Genomic DNA, 21,953 nt, shown 5'->3' on the forward strand with positions numbered 1-21,953 from the left:
TGCTCCTCAAACTGACCTGACCCCCTTTACAGTAGTATCACATGTGGTTAACCCAACGCAAATAATTTAAGTTGCCTGAGACACAGCGGAGCCAAAAAAAATTTTTGGTGAGGGCATTCATTCAAGTTCTTTGATTTTTTTAGCACCTATATGTATAACAATCAAATATATCAAAACATTAACATGTATATTAAACTAATTTTGTTGCTTACACCAGCCACCATGTGGCTCCGCCACTGGCTTGAGCAGGGGTGGAGGGAGGGGGGCCCGCCGAGGCCATGGCCCCACCCCAACCAAGTGAAAATATATATATATATATATATATATATATATATATATATATATATATATATATATATAATGTAAAAGTTTTTTTTTTTTTTTTGCTTTCATGTATTTTTTTAGTGTGAGTTAAGTTTGGTCCTACCCAAATCCAACCCACAAAACTCAGCCTCCATTTGGTCCGCCCTTGAAGAAAATCCTGGCTTCACTCCTGAGCTTAGATTATCGAATGGGTTGATGCAATAGACAAAGTGGGGGCTAATATGCGGTTGGCCTCTGTTTTGAACTTCCTTAACATCAACTCTCTGAAACATAGCAATTTCATTGTAGCATTGACAGATACAACCTACCCAGTGATGTTCGACCCAGCTGGTACCAAATTAAAGGAAAATCAATTATATAGGTAAATGAGAAAAGTTTTCTGTTCGGTCTTATCTTTTGTTTATAATTTTAAAAGAAGCGATTTCGTTTTTAGTTTCTAATAAGGGCCATCCTTTTAATAAAGCTTCTCTTAACCAGAGAAAAAAAAGAGAGACTGAAATGATAAAAGTTAAATGTGATTTAATGATCACAGATGGTCGCTAGCCTTTTTAATTTGGTCTCTCATGTTAAATATAATTTCACTTTAAAAACCTTATTTAACCCCCCATGAAAAGCGAATTCCTTCTTCTTCTTCTTTTTTTATTATAATAAGCAAAGGAATTTTCGGGAGAGTTAATTTAGTTTATTAGTCTAGACTAAATTATATTGTTTGCTTCTTTGCTACTTCCCCCAAAGTAAATATCAACTTCCCAATTCTAGCTTAAGAGATGTATAGACTTTGAGCTGGAAGTATTTCCTCCAATTCACCACCGACGGTGGCGGCATCTCCTAATAACTTTATCAATGGGGATCAACTTCAGTGTGTCCTGTTGAAAAGAGCAAACTAAGGTTCTCAGTTAGAAAGTGGGTTGGGGCGATTATTCTTCAGTCTCCCACTTAAGGGAAGATCTTAAAACCATGAAACCACGGGGTCATTTGGCTGGAAGGATACAGTATGAGTGTCTTTTATATCTGCCACAATGATTGAGGTAGTTTTGTAGACAATAGTTGTAATGTTCAACAAATATGTTTCAATCTTTCGAGTAGATTCATGGAACACTCACAAAATGTCCATACTATCAAATGATCCATTTAGTTACTCGATTAGAGAGGTTTGGAACTCAATTTTAATCTTCCCAAGTTCAAATGCTATGAACGGTTGAGGAGACATAAGTTTGAATAATAACCCAAATCAGCTCATATGAAACCAGAACTGCATTGAAAAATAATTGAAATATAACTCCAAGTGTATTTGCCCAGCGAAATGAAGGCTCCTGATTTGGCACATAAATATCTATCCATCCACGCTAGGTGGTTCATGTTCATTGCAAACACCTAGTACCCACCATGCTCGACAGAATCCAAAGGATGGGTCATTCATTGGCCTACAGGCAGGGGCAAAGTTAGAACCCTTTTAGGGGAGCCAAATTAAAGTTTCTAAATTTTGATAGGAGCCAAAATATCATTTTTCAAAATTTTTATATAAAACAAGTGCAATTTTTTAAAATTTACATGCAATTTTTTTTTTAAAAAAGGTGGGATCTAGGGCCCATTCCAGCCCCCATTGGCCTGCCTATAGGTATGTTCTCTGTCTTCACTTAGAAGAAAGTAAAGTGTCAATCACATTATGTTTTATTACAACTCACTATGAAGGACTGGGAATCAATGGATGACATATTCAAGTACAAGCAAATCTATCGTACCACAATTATGTAGGAATGAAAGTGGCGATTAAGCCATAGTTTCAAAGCGGGAGTAGCTCAGGAAATCCTGGTGCATGTGTTTCCATGTAGTCAATTGGCCCTCAAGGGCTTCAAGATGATCTAATCTCCATGATCTGAGGCCGGTGAATTGCCTCTTGAAACACTTCGCTTGGGCATGTAGATAGGATCTTTAGAAGTTATAAAAGCTTATGATGATCTTCTCTACCTCCCAATGAATAAATTCGTTAGTGTTGAAGTATTCGTGAAGCAGTTTAAAATAAGTGTAGCATTGATATCTACAACAGCAAAAAGCAAATTTGTGCAATATATTGCGTGCCATCCAAACGACCCCTGCCCATGAAAGAAAACTTCAAACAAAAATAATATAAGATACAACAAAGAGAACAAGATTCAAATATTTCCAGAACGCCCATGATGCTGATATTAACTGGAGAGAGCGGGGTAAGTGCACGATCCATAACCTGCATTCAAAACATCCAACAGTCACAAATCCGATCCTTGTCTTAATTAAACCCGGGTTTACCCGATCGAAAGTTATGATATGAACCTCCCAAGCTTAAACCGATCGAGCCCAAGATGGGTCAAAGCCTAGTATGAATAATGGATCCAATAGAAAAGCAGACTTGGAGGAATGGGTGAAAGCAGGAACCCTTTGGATCGCACACTCTAAGAATTGAACTCCACTCGTTGCACTACCCATCATAACCCGTTGTGCTACCATCATAAAAATAGAAATAAATGGTATCATGGTGCAATAGAAACTCACTCGGATCAGTAGCGGTCTGGACAGCGAGCCCACCAAAGTAGCATGTCGCACCGGACTTCCTAAACTGCTGCCAATACGCGTTGAACGCATAGGAAGCATGGTTCACGGGCGTCCTGGGCAGGGAGCAGCCCTTCCCGGGTCTCATCTCCTCGCAGGTCTGGTTCCCCTGCGAGCACGCAAACCGCACCGCGTCCGTGACCCGCCTCGCATTCGCCCCCCTCCCGACCACAGCCGGGTCCGCCACGCACCAGATCTTCCCCCGGTAAGGCCGGTTGTTGGTAGCCTTGGGCAAAGGCCTGTATGCCAAATCGGATCTCTTCCCAGTCAGATCCACTTCATAAACCGCCGACCCGTTTGCGTAGAACAGTCCCCAGTGCCGCTCCGTCCCGGGCCCGTCCTTCCGGTCCTCGTTGTACAGCGCGAACAAGAAGGTCCGTATGGGCATTCCAGGCCGCGCTGGGGTGCCGACTCGGGCTGCCAAGTGCCTGGCGAGGTTTCGGTTGTAGACCGCCGCGTTCTCAATATTGGCGCCCATTTGATCAAGGTCGCCGGCGTTGGGCCAACCGGTCTCGGCGATCGTGATGGGCATGTTCTTGAACCCGAGCTTGGCCATGGCTGCCACCACCGAGTCGAGCATCTGGTCTAGTAGATTTGTGTAGCGGAGGCCGTTGACGGGATCGGTGTAGGTGGGCTTGGCTGTGCGGAAGAGGGCGTAGTCGAGGGGGATGAGGTTCGGGCTGGCCGACCAAACGAAGTAAGGGTAAACGTCGAGGAAGAAGGAGGATCCGGTCATGGAGAGGAACTTCAGGAGGGGGAGGACCACCGGAACGGCGATGTCTCGCCGGAAAGTGCCCCGGGAAGGAGGGAATGACGACTCCAGTGTGTCCATCGCAAAGGTCGTGCCGACCTTCACGTTGCGGACTCTCAGACTGGCGAGGGCGCGCTTGATGTTAAGCATCGCCGGGACGAGGTGGAACCAAGTGGGGCGGTTGGCGTGGTCGGAGAGGACCTCGTTGCCGACGAGGAGGGTGCGGATCCTGACGCGGCGGTAAAAGGGGAGGAGGTTGGTTCGGACCCAGGCGTGGGCGGCGCGCTCGGAGGCGGAGATGTTGACGATGGCTTGGTTAGGGACCATGATCGAGACCTTGAGCGACGTTCCGCAGAGGGCCTCCAGAACAGCGGGGTTGGCGTCGTAAATCTTGACGGAGGACGCTTTGAGGGATTTGATGAGCTCGATGGATCGTGATGGCGGAGGAAGGTTGTCTCCTAGTTGGCCGTAGTTGATTCCAATATGGGTCGACAATGATCCACCTGCATAAATCAAGATACCCATTTGAATTTTCCTTCAGAGATTAACAGGGAATCTTGGGTTTCTTGGCATTCCAAACAGGTTCAACTTTTGAGTTACCAATCAAGTTCTTTTCTTCATTTTGTAGATGTTAATGGATGCAGCATAATCTATAATGATAAGCAGATGAAGTTTGAATATATTCATCAAGTCTTTTCATCACATTTCCATCAAAATGAGAAGAAATGCTGATGTTTGAGATGCTCATCAAAATCTTCGTCAGACTTTCATGGGCATAAGAAGTTTGCAACAACCGAAAGAGAAGAAAAGTTGAGGTTGGTTTCTATGAGATTCCATAAAAATGCAAGAGGCTTTCAGTTGATGTTTTGCTTACTTGTTAGACCAAGGAGAACGAGGCAGAAGAGCAGAGCGACTGCCATTTTGTTGCTATACCCTTTACGTTGAGGAGTGTAACTGAGTCGAAGATGGGAATGTATAAGAATGAGAGTGGATTGAGAAATTCAAAGAAAGAAAGGTTATCTTGGAGAGATTAAAGCAAGAGAAAAGCACACGGAAGGTATGCCGTGGGGTTTGAAATTAAAAATGAGGAGATTGGGAGTATTCAAAAAGGGAGCATACGCTTATGATGAAGGTGGGAAAAAAAAAAGAGAGGTGTTCTCCCACCTCAGAAATGTTTTCTTCATCTTCGATGATCTCTTATAATGGCGCATTCGAGCCGTTGAGAGAAAGGTTTATATTTTATCGTGTGCGAGAAAGAAATGCGGTTGGATGAGGAGCAGACTCTAGGATCAGTCATGGTTGTTCCTATTCTACACTTGTGAAGAAAGGAACGGTCACATCCTTTCTTTGGTTTGTCTTCCATGTTCATTTTCTCCTTTATTCTTTGCAGGCTGTGTTGGAGACCTTTGATAGAGATCGTATATTCTGCTTTTTCCATCTTTAGCTGCATCAGAATATGTTCATGATGATTATTTAAAATCTCGAAGTGGGTTTCATGTGTCCTTTGTTGGATTAAATGCTGGAAAGTGTGAAAGTGTCAGATTTTTCCATTAAAGCTTTCAGAAGTTTGAATAGGCCAGGATGCTGTTGTTGGCTAACGCGCAGAAAAGTGTGAAGACTCTGCTAGGATTCCTCTACATTTACAAAAGTTGATTAGGTTTAAGACCGTTATCTTGAGTTGAACATGAAGGATCTCTCTCTCTCTCTCTCTCTCTCTCTCTCTCATTTCATCTTCATGACCGTTCATCATGAATTCTCCACAGAGCCAAGGAAAGCAAGCTCAGGGTGTGCGGAGATGGAGAGAGAGAGAGAGAGAGACGATAAAATGGGAATGTAGAGAGAGAGAGAGAGTGATAACTTTTCTTTAAAAATTAAGACAACATAGAAAGTTATGCAATTTGATGAATTATTTCATTGTTGTGCTCTAAACTTAACATCTGATCTAATACAAGTGATTTTTGCTTGAAAGAATTTTATTTTATGTTCAAAATGTTCTTTGAGAACATGTTTCTTTGCGGATGCTTTGAGAAAAGAACGGTTCAAATGTTTTAAACGGAATTTCATGAATTGTTGGAGGTTCCGATCAATTGCAATAGCCAAATGATTGCAGGATGACACAAAATCGCATGTTATTATTAGGAAAATAAACCATTCGGACTCGAGCCAAATCCTGCATTTATCAAGTCCCATCTAATCAGATTCAGACTTCGAAATTTTACGACTAAATCTGGACCTTATTAGCATAAGATCTGACGTTTACATCAAATTCATCAGAACATATCCTTTGGGGATCTCAGACTAACAAAGGCTACTTTCTGCATAATTCAAACCGGATAAATCTAATTCATTAACATTTACAACCTATTTATCATAGAAATACTGAGTAAGAATTTAAGTTGGCAGTTGAGAAAAAGTATATGATTAAGTACTGTCCCTCGCTTAGAGATGGCTCATGGTCTCCCATCAAATGTTGAATGGATTTTACCATTTTGTGGGGTGGATAAACAATGTCTTCATCCATCTTGGAATGTAAAGGATTCAAGTTTCGCATAATGGGTATACTAAAAAAATTCAGATTTCTTGGCACAACGAAAAGCCTAAAATTCTAAAACCACATTGTAAAAGTTTACATCTCCCAAAGTAAAGGTGAAAAACAATTTCATGCTACTAAGTCTACGTGAGGAGCCAGAAATGTAGGACCGTGATCCACCTGAGTTAAGGAAATCTAGCCTTAACTCTCACTAAAACATGCTTAAGATTGAAAATTTTTCATTTGTCGTGTCAAATTTCTAGTTATAATAGAATGGTCAAATATAAGCTGTGCTTATACATACAAATTTGCCTCAACTTTTACTTCTTTCATTTTTATGAGGGTGAGCTCCCTGACAATTATTATGATGGTAAAACCCTCACGCACATTACTCATTGTGATTTTTTTTTTTAAAAAAAAAAAAAACTTAAACCACCTCAATTCAGATCCATAACAGTACAGAACTCTCTCCGAGCTAGAAAGCTAATCCAAAGTGCTGCCCAGAGTCAGAGATTACACACACACAAAACAAAATATCAGGAGTACCGATGCAAATAAATTCATTTGGTATTTGTTAAGTATTAGGCTGATATTTATGAGCAGGCATATAAATTGATCATTCAGTAATTAAAGTAGCTACTGTGACAATTCTCCTTTCTGTTCGCAATTCCACTTTTAAAATATACATTTTTTCTGGATCTTAAGAGTTGGGTGCTTCTATCATTTAAAAAAAAATTATAGTAACTTTGAGGACAAGCAAGAACAGATAGTGCTGGGGACTTACTTTTGAGCTTATTTAGAACATCCAAATTCGTCTCCCCAAGCTCCATGGTATGAGCCATCGTTGTTTGAGCTTATCAAGAACCTTTTGTTTTAGATCTGCCAGAAATTTTCTGTAGGTCAATTTACTGATTGCAAGTACTTTTCCTATGTGGTGATACCATTTTCTCAGCTAATCAAGCAAAACAAAAACATTTCGGATATCCTTCCATCTATCCATAAATTGAGTTTGTTCACAAACACTTAACATTAACTCGTTCAATCAAAGACTCTTAACACTAACTTGCTCAGCCACTGTCGACTATAATTTTTTTCTTTTAAAAAATAGATCATTCAGACAAATTCACAAACACGTTATATCACCACAGAATGGGCAAGAACAGAGAGGAAAGTTATACCATCCCTTCCGCCGTCCCATCTGTCCTGCCCGTTCCATGTCCATTATTTGTATCTCTACAGCATAGCTAGCAAACCCATGACTCGAGCTCGGATCGGCAGATGACCAGGTCACTGGTTCAATGAGTTGACTCATCGACTAAGTCGAATTTTAAAATAACCTGAATCGGGCGAGTCAAGGCTGAATTGGGCCAACCTTAACTTGTGGCTAGGTTTTCTAGCGATCCGAGCTGACTCGGGTGATTCTCGAACCAACTCGGCGAGTCAGCCAACTATGCTCTACAGAAAAGTCCGAACACATCTTGCCCCTTCTTGGGTTTTGCACGCCTAAAAGGCATGGCCCATAAGCCAAGTATTTGAAATGATACTGATTTAGTGACGCAAATTCTCCAAGCATCTTGACAATACTTCAAACTTGCGTCCGCTTAGCTTTTAGAAAGCTTTTCGGTCAAACCACTACAATGTTCCATTTACAAATTCCCATCAAACAGAAGAAATGATAAATAATCCAATGGCAAATACAAAGACTAGCTCTCTGGTTGGGCTTCGAAAAGGAGACTCATCGGCCATGCTTTCCCAAAAATTGTTTAAAGAAATATGCACCAATGGCCTGGATCTGGATCTGACCAGGCCTTTCTGCTCTTATTCCCTCTACTTCCATTACAAAGATTTTATTTCTGTTACATTTCTTCTTTACGTAGGCTTGAAAAAACTGGGTCCATCAACCGAGATAACTACAACTTGTGACTCAAGAAAAAACATATTTCTTAGTCAGCAATTGTTCTAATTCTTGCATCAACATCCACTTTGTTATAGTGGTTGGCACTTAAACCACTATCTACATTCGATTGGAGTACTCTCCTTAGGGGCTCTATTAGGAAGCAGTATAATACTATGAAATATTGCTAAGCTAGTTTCGATTCCACCATGCTAGTTTCAGTCAGGTAGCTTTGAGACTCTGCAATAAACTGACGATGTTTCAACTAGATGTGAGCTTCTCTAGCTCTCTTACTATTTCTGCACATCTAGGTCCGGAAAGTTTTGGGTCCACCAAGGCCTAATTGAGATGACACAAGATATTTTCTATCCACTTACAAGCTATTTGCCCAAGTGAAAGATCTTTTTCTTCCTCTATTAGTCTTCAACTGCAACTAGACTATTGAAACTAGTGCAATACAAGATTAGGAGCATGCCCTGTTTGTTTCTATTTCTAAGATCACTAGAATCCCTCATTATATTAAGGGGAGAATAAATATCAAGGCAGACTATTTAGCTCCAATAAGGCTTGGCTTCTTGTGCCAAAATTTGGATGGATATAAACTAGTACAAATAGCAAAAATTGAAAACCATCCTCTTTGCACCAACATCTCAACCCAATCGAAAATATATTTACATTTACTATGGAAGGAGGAACATAATCAATCTTTCAAGCCACAATTATTCTACCAACACCATCATTTGCATGAGCATTAGAAACCACCACATAACTTTTTAGATCTTTTTGGCCAATATTCAAGTCTTTTAATACTTATCATGGAATTAAAAAAAACTTGGAACCACGTGGACTATGAGCTTGAATAAGATACCATAAATCTTGTAAGCATTGCCTTTCACGGAAGGCCTAAAAATAATTATTAGCAAATCAGCAGAACCAACTGCCAATTTCTCCATTGTGCATGATTTTGGACCGTTGGCATTAGATCGGAATGGCATAGCATTCACCTTAGACACAATAACATCTTTGCACAAATCAAAAGACTTCCCATAGCAACCTGCATAGCCCCAACTAGGCTACCCAAAACATCTATTTGTTTACCACCTCCACATCTACCAAATAATAACTCAGATCTTCAAGAGATTTCCTTACACTCTTTCTGTGGCTCGTAGTTTAGGGGCATAACCTTCCACCCAAATTTGCACTCTCATGTGTCACACAAGATCTACCTAATCATTTCATGGATTACTTTTGAGAACAAGAACATTCATTACTCTTCAGGAGCTTCAACTACAAAGATCCCTCACGGACTCGACACCTATCAGGAATAAGTTTGTACTGGGAAAATCCAAAGGAAAGAAAAGTACTATATATATGTCTGCAGGTTTAGATGACTGCAAAAGTTTCTAATGTTGCCAAAATGGAGATAAAACTACAGGATTAATCAAAAGTTTTCTGACGTGTGTAGTATTTGCAATGAAATAGCAAAAATTGTCGCTCAGACTCTTACTCAGCAAAACAACTTAGGTCTCAAATCTCCAAGAAAAAGAACGACCCCCTCCACGTTGTTCCTTTATATAAGAACAAAAACAAGAATTAATATAGAAACAAAACAAATTAATAAACAACTATTCAAACAAAAAAGAAAACGCAGAGCGGCCACATGATTCATTCTAAGAACTATGATTTAAGCAGTTAGAAAGTACGAAACTAGAAGACAAATGTTAAGGGAGATAAAAGTAGTCTACTTACTTTCTAGCAGACGACCAAATGCCCACTTCAAACTTTTCAAAACAGAACTGCACAAAATAATCACAGAAGGGTCTCCACGTGCCACCATTGCCTAATAATAGATCCTAACAAAAAGTAAAAGTGTTAGCAAGAAAAAAAAAAGTCATTATTAATCATTGCATCTTGTTCATTTGCTAAAGCATTGTTACACTATCTTTCAAAAATGTGTGTGTGTGTGCCTTTGTGAAATCCTTTATCAAGGAATCCTTTGCAAGGGGTCCTGAAGAGAACACTAATTGGGGAAGGACTTAAGGAGGAGCAAGGTGCATATCTATGAGAAGGACATGTCCTAGCAGAAAGTATGTGATTACCATTAGTAGGTTAGGAGCCTTTCCCAACGACATGCTCCAAGATCAAGGTTGTGCAAGGGGAATCCCTATGGTTCCTCAATCCCCATATATATCGACTTTTGATTGACTAATTCCGTCCAGGTTCTGCTCTTCAGACTTCTTCTCAACTCAACACACTTCTTGGGCCTTTAGAAGCTTAAACTAACTGTGGAAGTCATGGTTCGTAAGTGAGATTTTCACATTACCAGAAGAATTCATCTTCTGCTTCGCAGGTTTACTTAAATTCCCTGCCAATTTCATCTTTGACCACCTTCCACCACAATCTATCTTTTTTGCTCGACCTAAAGAGCATCACCTTCTCGACAATTCTCTGTAAGTTGGAACCGAAACAAATGTACTTTGCACAGAACACAATTCACTCTTTGCAGATTATTTGCCGGGAAAAATATTATCCACCATCTAGTTTTCCAGATCGATCTCCGAATGGAAAAAGAAGTTGATGGTTCTTAATGCAAATATTAAGAAAGGCACATGGAGGATCATCTCTGTAACATGATCAACCTCAATTAGTTCCCCATTGGGGGCCCTTGCAACCTCTTCAAATACCCTTTCATTCCAAAGGATTGAAGGAAGATTCAAAAGCCTGATCCACAGACGAAGTTTGATTAAAACTTTCACACATAACTTTCTTCCCAAAATCTATTGACTATAGTCACTACAATTTTGCCTCCCAATGTCCAGGCGCCTCTTCGAAGAGCTGCATCAAGTTCTTCATTGTTGTCTACTTTGACTAAAAAGACCCATTAACCAAGCATGAGAATCTAAGTTTGTTCATCTCCCTCCACAATGCCTCCATCTTGCCATAATAAAGCTATTCCACATTCTTCTTCGATGGAGCCCCGATGAAGCAGATATACAATTCTTACCAAAATATGGGCATCTTCGTTTCCTCCAGATTTGTCGATGACCTGACCATACAAAGGCAACCAGTAATAACCTTCACTTCGAGGGACTCCTTAGGATTCCGGTGTAACATCTCATCCCAGGAGCTTAATGGCGCAGGTTTACCAGTTGAGTTTCTACAATCTCCATTCTTCACCAAGGTTGCTCGGTATTCCCACTTAGGCAGGTCTTCTCCTTGAATCCTCCTTTGAAAGATTCGATCATCTGGCAGCATGCTCACCTTTTGCATTTTGCACCATCACAACTGCTACTGCTTTGGAGAGCACATCCAAAAGCTACATACAGGCTCAATAAATGATGGGAAAAAGCCCAAAAACGATATAACATGAACAGAAAACATGCAGATGTGCATTCTGAAAGTATGTTTAACATTCTTTATTAAAACTTTTTTTTGTTAAATTCAGAAAACAAACCCTTTCCATGAACAGCCATGTCCCATCAGCCACAAATGGAGCCGACTTTGGCTCTTGATCTAAGAGAAGCGAGCAGAGGAACCTAGGGGAAGGGACGGAAGAAGAAGGATGATCGGGGATGCTTTCTCCGGTGGGCGGAGATGGTGAAAGTTATGAGTATATTGAGTGGTGCAGTAGCATTGCCTGAAAACGAAAAGCTGTGGAAGCTGACGAAGTCACGGCCGATGCTGATGATGCAGACGAGCCCTGTTTCCCTGAGGGGGCGTTTGTTGCGCCGGAAAAGAACTGTTCATTGAGAAAAATAATTCAAAAATTTGAAATTTTCCCATCGTATCAAACATGGAAAAAAATTTTCGACCGTTAAAGTCGAATTCCGGAAATTTTTTCATGAAAAAATTTCCGTCTGGAGAGACGGAAATTTTTTTCCGGAATTTTATTTTTGCCCGTTAGGGCACGCACGCGAGCGCGTCTTCGTCTTCCTCCTGCACCGTCGTCGTCTTCCTCTCCTCACGCCGAGCTTCCTCTTGCACAGCCTTCTCACACAGCGTCTAGCAGAGAAAGAAAAAGGAAGAACGAAGGGGAAAGAGGAAGAAGGGAAGAAAGGGGAAAGAGGAAGAACAAAGGGGAAAGAGCATCGTCCGTCGCCCAGCACCTCACGCCCAGCACCGTCGTCGTCTTCCTCTCCTCACGCCCAGCATCGTCTTTCGCCCTCTCACTGGCCTCTCCCTCCTGCCGCAAGCCCGCAGCCCGCAGCTGCCTCTTTCGCCCTCTCACTCTCCTGCTCCCTCATCCTCTCTCTCGTCCTCTGTTCTTGATATCTGGTTGATGGGCATCTGTTTTTCCCTTTGATCGTGACTCTCCGTGAGTTATTTTGAGTGTCTCGGAAGCTTTTGATTTTGTTTGGTGCTCTTGATTTTGTTTGGTGCTCTTTGCTCTGGATTTCCTGAGAGTCGATTCCGTGGGTTTCTTCCGTCTGTTCAATCGGTTTCTTGTTCTAACTTGGTAAAAAGCGGTGTTCCTTAATTTGCCTCTGCAAGACAACTTGTTTGGAAAATCAACCTTGCTTTTTTCTTTCATTCTTGTTCTGCAGGACCGATACTGTTGGTCTGTCTTCTGGAGTTCTGAGTGATGGTTGCTGGCTGAAGCCACCATTTCTACTGCTGCCACCGTTTCTACTGCTGCTGTTGGTGAATCGGATGCGTGGAGTTTACTTGTGTTTATCGTTCGGATGTTAAGTTTCTTGTAAAGAATTTAGTAATCCATATGAGCAGTTCAAGAATAAGTTCTTCGATATCAGTTTGTTGAAGTGGCTTTCTCTTTATTAGTTTCCTGATTGGTTAGTTTCGTCGTATTCATCAAGCTCTTGTGCAATAATAAATTTCAGGGGTGGATAAAATTGTCAACCCCCAACAGCCTTCCTATGAAATTTGGTGCTTGCAAATTTTGTGCAATATCAAAGGAACAACAGTTGAACAGGTCACAGTCTCAGAAGTCCAAAACGTCGAGTTCAGTGGCAGCAGCAAAAATACGTGCAACAAGGGTACTTTTGCTTCTTGGTACTTTCTTTTCTCTCCCCATTTCATTAACCTTGTTAGCAAAGCTTAGCATTCGGAATTTTCATTTTATCACTTCTTTCTGCAACCAGAATACGGATTATGAGATGCCTGTTATTTGCGATTCAACCAGAATGGAATGAAAATTTGACGCTTTCAGTTTCTGATCCCATTTTGCTGGTCAAGATTGTATGTTCTCTTCTTTCCCAGCTACTTATTTCTTGTTTTGCATGGAAAATATGCTCGTTAATTGGCTGATAATTTTTTTGGTAAAATGCTATGTTTTTTGAAATATAATTCTTTTTCATCAAACATAGAAATATATTTCTAGAAATATATTTCTCTCATCACACACACATTAAAATTGGAATCGGAAAGATTTTTCCCATTCATTTTTTCCAGAAAATATATTTCTAAAAATATATTTCCAATTCCACATTTCCAGGCCATCAAACGGCCCCTGAAAGATCTAGAAATGAGGTGGCTGCCTAGCCCACGGCAATATGGATTGCCGACGGCGGTGAAAATATGAAAACAGAAATGAAACATCTGATTATTCGATGAGAAACCCTGATGAGCATCGGTATCTATTGTTAACTGCCAAGGGGCAAAATCGCCGATCCTATTTGAACCGGCTGAATCGCTGTAGATTTGAACTATTCAAGAGAAAACCGCCTGATTTCTGATGGTCTTCTAATCCGCATCTGTTGTCGATCGGTAATGAGAATCGCGATTCGATTTAACTCGACTGACTCAGGCCGATTTGATCCAATACACCACAAAAGTTTCCTACATTTAAAATTGTAGTCAATTTGGAGTGACCTATAAAATGAGTTATTAAGTAATTGATTGTTTTAGTTATTATCTTTTAATATATATATATATATATATATATATATATATATATATATATATATATATATATATATTGAAATCCATCAAACTAGCGCCCTTTTTGAATGGGGAAAATGAAAGAAAAGGAAAGAACAATCAAGAAAAAGAAAAAGGAAAGAAAAATAAAAAACTTGTTTGGTTGCAAAGAGAGAGAAAGAAAAGAAATGGAATGAAAATGATGCTCTAATGTAAATCCAATCTTTCTAAAATTAAAGGGATTGAAAAGAAAATGAAAGACTTATCATTTTTTACCATATATACCATTTCTTTCTCTTTGTGCATGCATGAACATGGTTTTACTTGATAACAGCATTTTTTTTTCCATCCAAAACCTCTTTTTACTACCATTCACTTAAATCATCATTTAGGTTTGTCTATCTTCTTTGTTTATCTTTTTACCACCATTCATGACGTCTCCTTCTTCTTTTCCATAGTCTGACGTAGGGATATTATTGTAAAGTAAGTTCAAACAAATATGATTTTGACAATGTAAAATAATATAAATTCTCTCATTTTTTTTATTTTACGTAGTCCAAACAAACATGATTTTAGCAATTCTTTTGTTTTTATCCAGACAAGTTTCATAATCACTTCTTTCCTTTCCTTTCTTTTATCTTTTTTTTCCTTTCATTCATTTCTTTTTCTCTATCCAAACAAAAGGTAAAAGTCCGAACTCTAATAGTAATGGGTTGAGTCTTGACACCAATCATTGTCAAAATCTGTGATCATAGTTAAAATTAGAAAATAAAGCAAAATTATAAAGACTAGATGCGATTATCCATTATCTAAGCAGAAGAACGTTGTTTTCTTCTAGAATGAGTCCGGACACTCTCTTAGACATGAGTTGGCATTTCTATCTGTCCAACCCCAGCTGCCCAACAAAAGGCACTTGTCCCATTACTTCCTTTTTGACAATTTTCTTAGATGTTCCTTTCGTTGGGGATGGCTATGGAATCATGGATCACATTTATATTGGATATATCTTCTACCAACTCTTCCGATCAATTGGTCTTTGCATGTTTTATTCAAATTTAGTTTAAAGGAAAAGTAAGTCCATATCTAAATCTGATTTCAAGATTTCAAATGAATTTGATATGAATAGATTATGGATCAAGTAATATATTAAAACTCAAGGTATCCACCTGCTTTTCAAATATGATACAATCACATTCACGCACCTATTTAATGGAACCAGAAATTTGAGTCTTTTCTCAAAGAATGGGAAGCTTGGGTAAATACATTTCTCATTTGTAAGAAGCTGCTTTGATTTGAATTAAGAAGCTGGTTGTTAACATTGGTGCCTATGAGAAGATAGGCATCATTTCTCGATCCTTAGCACATATCATTGTTCCATCAACGACAGCGTAAAGGAAGGAGGCTGATTTAAAGGGCCTTTGATTTATATGCCCGAGACATCATAATCTCCTACCGACGGGTGTCAAGTATCATATGTGTCGAAGCCCGATCAAATATTTTTGTTTAAAAAAACTAACTTTTAAAACAAAACAAGAAAAATACTATTTTCAGAACTGACTGACGTTACATGATGGCTGGTTCGTCAGGCTTCCGATACGGGAAGAACTTGATATTTACAACATTGAAACTAACTTTCTGAACAAATTATCATTAGCAGGGGTATATAAATTGTTAGTTTCGTAGACAGATTTTTCATGTAAATGTTGAGTCTTTGGCACTTAGGAGCTTGTATGTGTTCTCCCATGACTTTTGTTTTATAGCTACAAATGCAATAACAGTGATGGTGTATAGTGATTCTAGTAATGGTCCTTAAATATTTAGTCACTCATAGCATTCGACATTCGGATTATTTCAATGCTTAGTATAGAAAACTTAAGATCAGGCAGCTGCTGGATGTTGTTTAATGGCTAAATATTAAAAATTCATCATTAGAAGCATCATAAACTGTAACTACATCATTTACCTTTACTAATACTCACGAAGCATGCTACTTTACTTGACAATTTTTAAATATTTAGTTTATGGTAGCACCGTCAGCTGACTGATTTCGATTCTTAACATAAGAAAATTAAATCAACCCCTTACAGCGATGTTGCTGGATGATTAAAGATTAAAGCTTGTTGTTAAAAACACAATAAACCATCATTACAGACACAATAAAATGTCACTATATATCATGAACCGCTTTTTTAATGCTCTTGCAACATGCTGCTGTAAGTTACCATTTCCAGTTATTCAAAATATATATATATATATATATATATATATATATATATATATATATATATATATATATCAGTACAATACATTGGGTGGCATGCTTTGGGAGATCGGAGTCCTCTAGTATTTATTATATTATATATTATATTATATCTTGTTTCTCCAAAAAATTACAAATTCGATCAAAAGAAGAAAAACAGGCAAGAAAAAGGAAACAATTTCCGCGTCTACGACCTACCGCGATTTGTAGGCCCATTTGCTTCCCTAGTATCTACATTTGAAAGCCCATCAATTTATTTTTGAAAAGAAAAAGAGAAAAAAAAAAGGACAATAATTTAGGATTCTATCATGTCAATTGAGAACAAGTTCACTACGCCATTGTGTGTTTGTTACTTACGCCTACTTTCACACAAGTCCCACCGTTCATCCATTTATTTTGCGTTCCACACAACCGTCGCCAAAGAGTTTCCCATGGACGACCAGGCTTCTACCACGTGGAAAACTCTGTAGAGGTGTAGAGGTTTTCCACTTTCCGTGAGAGCTCCGTCGTCAGAATCCCACATGCGTCCCCCCTGGACGCATTCCCGGACGTTCACGTGAGCCGGTCAGACTTTCTTATGCCCATCCTCCTACAACGAAAAAAAAACAAAGGCTTACGTGATCTCTGATACCAATCTCTCTCTCTCTCTCCTCTTCTTCTTCTGTTATCCATAATATTCGTCTATATAGCTGTTCACTACTGATGCTGTGATTCCTCTTCTTTTCTCGTTTGTTGAGTCTTCGACTTGGCAAAAGAGAGGAGGCTAGTAGAAGGATGGTTGCTGCGGGAGTAACAAGGCAGGCGGACTCTGAGGACGGTAATGTTTTCGTTTGTGGGGAGTCCTCAAATCCTCAGAGCAATGGCTGCTGCTGTCGTGGGAAGGGTCCCGGATTCGCCTCTCCGATCGAGGCCATGTCTGGGCCTCGAGAGGCCCTTCTCTATGTCACCGCTGTTTATACAGGTCGCTTTAGTTTCTTACTCGCCTTTTTTCTCTTGCCTCCTTCTTTCGCCTCTTACTGCGTGTCTGATTTATGGTAGCGTCATAGCCTTTCTGCTTGTGTTTTATGACTTAATCCCATGTTTTTGGAGCATAGAATCAGGTAAACGGATTTTGTGTGCATCTGTATGTATCGTGTTGGTACTGTGAACAACTGATCATACCAGTTATGGGAAATTGATTCATCAGTGATAGGGTAGCTTTTGGAATTTTTGTTTCTTACCTCAACTTTTATGTTTTCCTTTTTTTCCCTTTTTTTCTTTCCGTATATTGAGATACTTTCTGGTCTCAAACCATGTATTCGCCACTCCATATTTTGCAGCGGCTACTTCAAAAGTTTGGTAGGTACCAATGCGATCAATCCTCTTAGACTTTCTTCCGTCCAATAGGGATAATGTTTTAAAGTTAAATTAAGCATGCAGGAACGTGATGATCGAGTAAAAAATCATTAGGCGCTGCCATGTCTTCTTAGCCTGCGGTATTTTTCCTTTTGGAATGAGCGGTAACTTTGACAATTTTTTCCCATTTTAAACTTGGGCTTAGCTCAAATTAATTTCCTTACTTGATGAACACAACGGGATTCTACACTTCATACTGCAGTTTGTTTTCCGCAGCATGCTAATTGGACAGAAAGGCAATATGCAGTTCAAAAGACTGTTGATGTTTGAACGTAGTTATTGTTTAGCTTGTTACCGTTCTCAACTCCACATGCATATATGCGTCCTATGTTTCTGTGCGAGCAAAATGTAGTGCGACCAAATTGATTACCATAAAGTCTGAGCCTATCATTGACTTAATCAAAGTTTGACTGAAGCTATTGGAAGCATTACTCTTTTCGCATCTGTGTTCCTGATGTTTATCTACAATCATCATCTTCCAATTTTTAATGCAGGAACTGGCAGAAACAAGCCTGATTACCTTGCTACAGTTGATGTGGATCCTAAGTCGCCTACATATTCTAAGGTGATACACAGGTTGCCTGTTCCTTATATGGGTGACGAATTGCATCATTCTGGCTGGAACGCCTGCAGCTCTTGCTATGGAGATCCAGGTGCAGAAAGGCGTTACTTGGTCCTGCCATCCCTGTTGTAAGTGCAACATGGATATTTCTTCTCTTGATTTCCTGCATTATCCTGTACTTCATGTTTCTCATATATAATGAGGTTAAACTCGTTCTTGGTGACCCTGCATTTGTTTTCCCTTCGTTTGTTAATGTTTCCCGAATCCGAATACATGATTAGAGTACGTAGCTAGCATCATCCTTTTTTGTTCTTTGGACAATTCTTCTTGTCTGTCTGTAGAACTGTTGTGTGTCTTGTCTAGACAACTTAAATGGCCAATTATTTCCTCTTTATCTGCTAATGGATTAAGTTTTGCTTTCTTTCTTTTAAGCATAGAATAGAACATGCATTGATCTGCTTCTTGTTTCAGGTCTGGTCGCATTTATGTGGTTGATACAGTAACAAATCCTAGAGCGCCCTCTCTTAAAAAAACAGTTGAGCCTGCAGATATAGTGCAGAAGACTGGGTTGTCATTTGCTCATACTTCTCATTGCCTTGCTTCTGGTGATGTTATGATTTCCTGTCTTGGAGATAAGGATGGGAATGCAAATGGGAATGGGTTTCTTCTTCTTGACTCAGAGTTCAATGTGAAGGGAAGGTAAAATAACACCAATACCTTTTTTTACTGCTTAGTACTTTATGTGTTGTAAATGTTCTATCTATGAGTTCCTTTCTGGATAGTGATTTTTTCCCGTCAAAATGTTCATTTTTATTTGTAATTGGAAGAAATTATATGGTATGATGTAATGAATTCTGAAAGATTTTCTTTTGAAATCAGTAGTATCAGTTTTTCTAGTGTGTTTAAGAATGAAGTAGCTCAATGCTGTAAATAACTAAATATATCAAACCCATAAACCATGTTCATTTTGTTTAATTTACCATATTGAGTTATTTTGTTAAAAACAACTGAATTCGTAGATAGATAAGAACAAACTCCATTTGACCTCGTGATTTTTTTTATGCATGTTCATGCATAACATGCATACAATGGGACATAAGTGTTCTCTTTCAGTGTTCAAAATCTATCATGGCTTGGAAACCTCAGCGATAATCCATTCTTGCTTTTTCATAATGTTCTTATCTCAATATTGGTCATTGAAATTGTCCTCAAAGCTTACAAATTTTCTGATATGGTCTGCAGCAATTATTTTGATGACATGTTATTTCAATCATGAACTCGCTAGCACCCCTTTGTGATATATGTAAGTCATTGCATGCACCTATTTCTGAGTTACAAATTTGTGTGTCAGTTATTTATGCAATCCAATTTTATTCAATATCTCCAAGCATGACATTGAATTTGAGCCACATGGCTGAACATTTTTTATTTTTCATTGTTTAGAGAAAACAAGCAGGGGACTTGCATTATGCCATTACCACTAGTCCTTCCCACACCAAATCTGATCTCTTTCTATAAATTTAAGTGTGACTGGTTGAGCTTTCTCATCCGTGAACTGGTTCTGGCAAGTTCTTTTCTCTCACTTGTACAAGATTACTTAACAGTTAACACTGCCTCACATGAGCATGATCTTTGTTCTCACTTGATTTTGCTGTGATAAGATACATCTCTTTAGATCACATGGACTTCTTGGAATGAATTTTAGCTTTTATCCCTTGCATTTGATGTGAGTGCTCTGATCGGCACATTTTCATTTGTGTTGAAATATGGTCCTTTTGATCTCCGATATGTATGTTCTTGTTCAGATGGGAGAAACCTGGTAATAGTCCTCTATTTGGATATGACTTCTGGTATCAGCCACAACACAAGACCATGATTAGTTCATCATGGGGAGCACCAAAAGCTTTTACAAAAGGATTCAGTCTCCAACATGTAGAAGATGGTCTTTATGGAAGACATCTACATGTATACAGCTGGCCCGATGGTGAATTGAAACAGACATTGGACCTTGGTAACTCAGGTCTCCTACCTTTGGAGGTCAGTGTCATATATCGTTGGCCTGAAAAGTGTACCCTATGCTTGAATAGGCTTTAAATTACAACATGTGATAATCTATTGTAGTGGTCATTACTTCTGACTAGTTTGATACTGTCCTGCAGATTCGTTTTCTTCATGACCCTTCAAAAGATACAGGTTATGTTGGGGCTGCATTAAGCAGCAACATGGTTAGGTTTTTCCAGACTCCAAGTGGATCGTGGAGCCATGAGGTACCATTTGCTGATGTTCACATTACTGTATGTGTGTATCTGTCAGAAAGAACTAGAGAGAGAGGGGGGCCTAAATTGCTTGTTTGTTTCTTCTAGGTTGCAATATCAGTGACACCTTTGAAGGTTCGGAATTGGATTCTTCCCAACATGCCTGGACTTATAACGGATTTCCTTATCTCACTGGATGATCGCTTCCTTTACTTCTCAAACTGGCTTCATGGTGATGTGAGGCAGTACAACATTGAGGACCCTTCAAAGCCTGTTTTGACTGGACAACTATGGGTTGGTGGACTCATTCAGAAGGGAAGCCAGATAGTTGCAGTATCTGAAGATGGGGTGGAGTCTCAGTTTGATGTTCCAGAAGTAAAAGTGTGTAATTTACTAAAAAAAAAACACCGTAGCTGCTTCTGTTCAAGTCATTGCTGTGCTTACCTTTTGTTGTTTTCCTCAGGGAAACAGACTCAGAGGTGGGCCTCAAATGATCCAGTTGAGCTTGGATGGTAAGAGATTGTACGTGACTAACTCGCTCTTTAGCACATGGGATCGGCAATTCTATCCAGAGATCTTGGAGGAGGGTGCACATATGCTGCAGATTGACGTTGACACAGAGAAGGGTGGATTGAAGCTGAATCCAAACTTCTTTGTAGATTTTGGGCTTGAACCTGATGGTCCTTCACTTGCTCATGAGATGAGATACCCTGGAGGCGACTGCACTTCTGACATTTGGATTTGATAGCAGGAGATGGGAACACAATCTAGATAGAATCGGTTATCTGTATAAGTTGGTCAAGCAAGATAGTTTATTTGAGGTAGAGAACATCATTTCCTTCATGTAATAAACCAATAATTGCTCTAGTATACATGCAGCTGATTATTTCCCACGACTCCAGATTTCCTTCTAATACTCTACCAATTCCACGTTGGGATTTTGTGGTTCTAGTTGAAATTGTGATGCATCTCCTGATATAGACCCATCCAGTTCTAACTGGAACTATTGGTTGGAATCTAATATTTTCCAGGATTACAGATACAAAGAGATTGATGTCAAACTGGCGATGTATAGATGTCAATGGTTCTTAGGATCTTAAGGTCAACAGATTGATTCCAATTAAAAACCAAATATGCATGTACCTAGTCACATTGCACTATTTAAAAGACAAAATAAACAAAAAATCATGCAAAATTTATATAGATAAAATGTGATTTTATTATCCATATAGTTTATATACCCAAATGCTGTTAACATGGAATCAATGCAATGGATCCTTTTACTGAATTCATGCTTGAGTGGAGGTGAGTAGGCAACGAAACATCATCTTCTAAGGTAGGAGATTTTAGCTTCAATGTCTAGTCATATAGATCATGTTAGCCACAGGTCACCATGGACTAAGTGGAACAAACATGTTTGCTCACTTGGGGAAGCAGAACCATGTGGTTTTGCCTTTTCTTAGCGTTCAACCTGCTTTTGCTCAGATGCAGCCGGTAGGTCAGGTGTCTGCACCGCGAG

General features: G+C 39.3%; 2 protein-coding genes across 5 annotated transcripts; one reads left to right on the plus strand and one right to left on the minus strand.

Moving 5' to 3' along the window:
- Window positions 1-2,363: 2,363 nt before the first annotated feature.
- Window positions 2,364-13,083, minus strand: LOC116247954 (probable glucan endo-1,3-beta-glucosidase A6). Of its 4 annotated transcripts, XM_031620440.2 has the most exons (7): window positions 12,192-13,083; window positions 10,185-11,824; window positions 9,835-9,938; window positions 9,593-9,653; window positions 6,976-7,070; window positions 2,854-4,164; window positions 2,364-2,548 (listed from the first exon to the last, which is right to left on the minus strand). In XM_031620440.2, exons 5-7 carry the CDS (start codon window positions 7,031-7,033, stop codon window positions 2,511-2,513), a joined length of 1,407 nt encoding a protein of 468 aa, XP_031476300.1. In that variant the 5' UTR covers window positions 7,034-7,070; window positions 9,593-9,653; window positions 9,835-9,938; window positions 10,185-11,824; window positions 12,192-13,083; the 3' UTR covers window positions 2,364-2,510. The 4 variants fall into 4 exon arrangements, 3 of the variants coding, with proteins under 3 accessions (XP_031476300.1, XP_031476299.1, XP_031476302.1); XM_031620439.2 differs by lacking the exons at window positions 9,593-9,653; window positions 12,192-13,083 and having other exon boundaries at window positions 10,185-10,324; XM_031620442.2 differs by lacking the exons at window positions 6,976-7,070; window positions 9,593-9,653; window positions 9,835-9,938; window positions 10,185-11,824; window positions 12,192-13,083 and adding an exon at window positions 4,536-5,123.
- Window positions 13,084-16,757: 3,674 nt separating this feature from the next.
- LOC116248459 (selenium-binding protein 3-like) lies at window positions 16,758-21,327 on the plus strand. The gene is made up of 7 exons (XM_031621255.2): window positions 16,758-17,183; window positions 18,112-18,307; window positions 18,651-18,878; window positions 19,985-20,216; window positions 20,339-20,446; window positions 20,543-20,815; window positions 20,898-21,327. Exons 1-7 carry the CDS (start codon window positions 16,997-16,999, stop codon window positions 21,177-21,179), a joined length of 1,506 nt encoding a protein of 501 aa, XP_031477115.1. The 5' UTR covers window positions 16,758-16,996; the 3' UTR covers window positions 21,180-21,327.
- Window positions 21,328-21,953: the final 626 nt, after the last annotated feature.

The sequence above is a fragment of the Nymphaea colorata genome, chromosome 2 (assembly GCF_008831285.2).
Source record: "Nymphaea colorata isolate Beijing-Zhang1983 chromosome 2, ASM883128v2, whole genome shotgun sequence".
NCBI classification, from domain to species: Eukaryota; Viridiplantae; Streptophyta; class Magnoliopsida; order Nymphaeales; family Nymphaeaceae; genus Nymphaea; species Nymphaea colorata.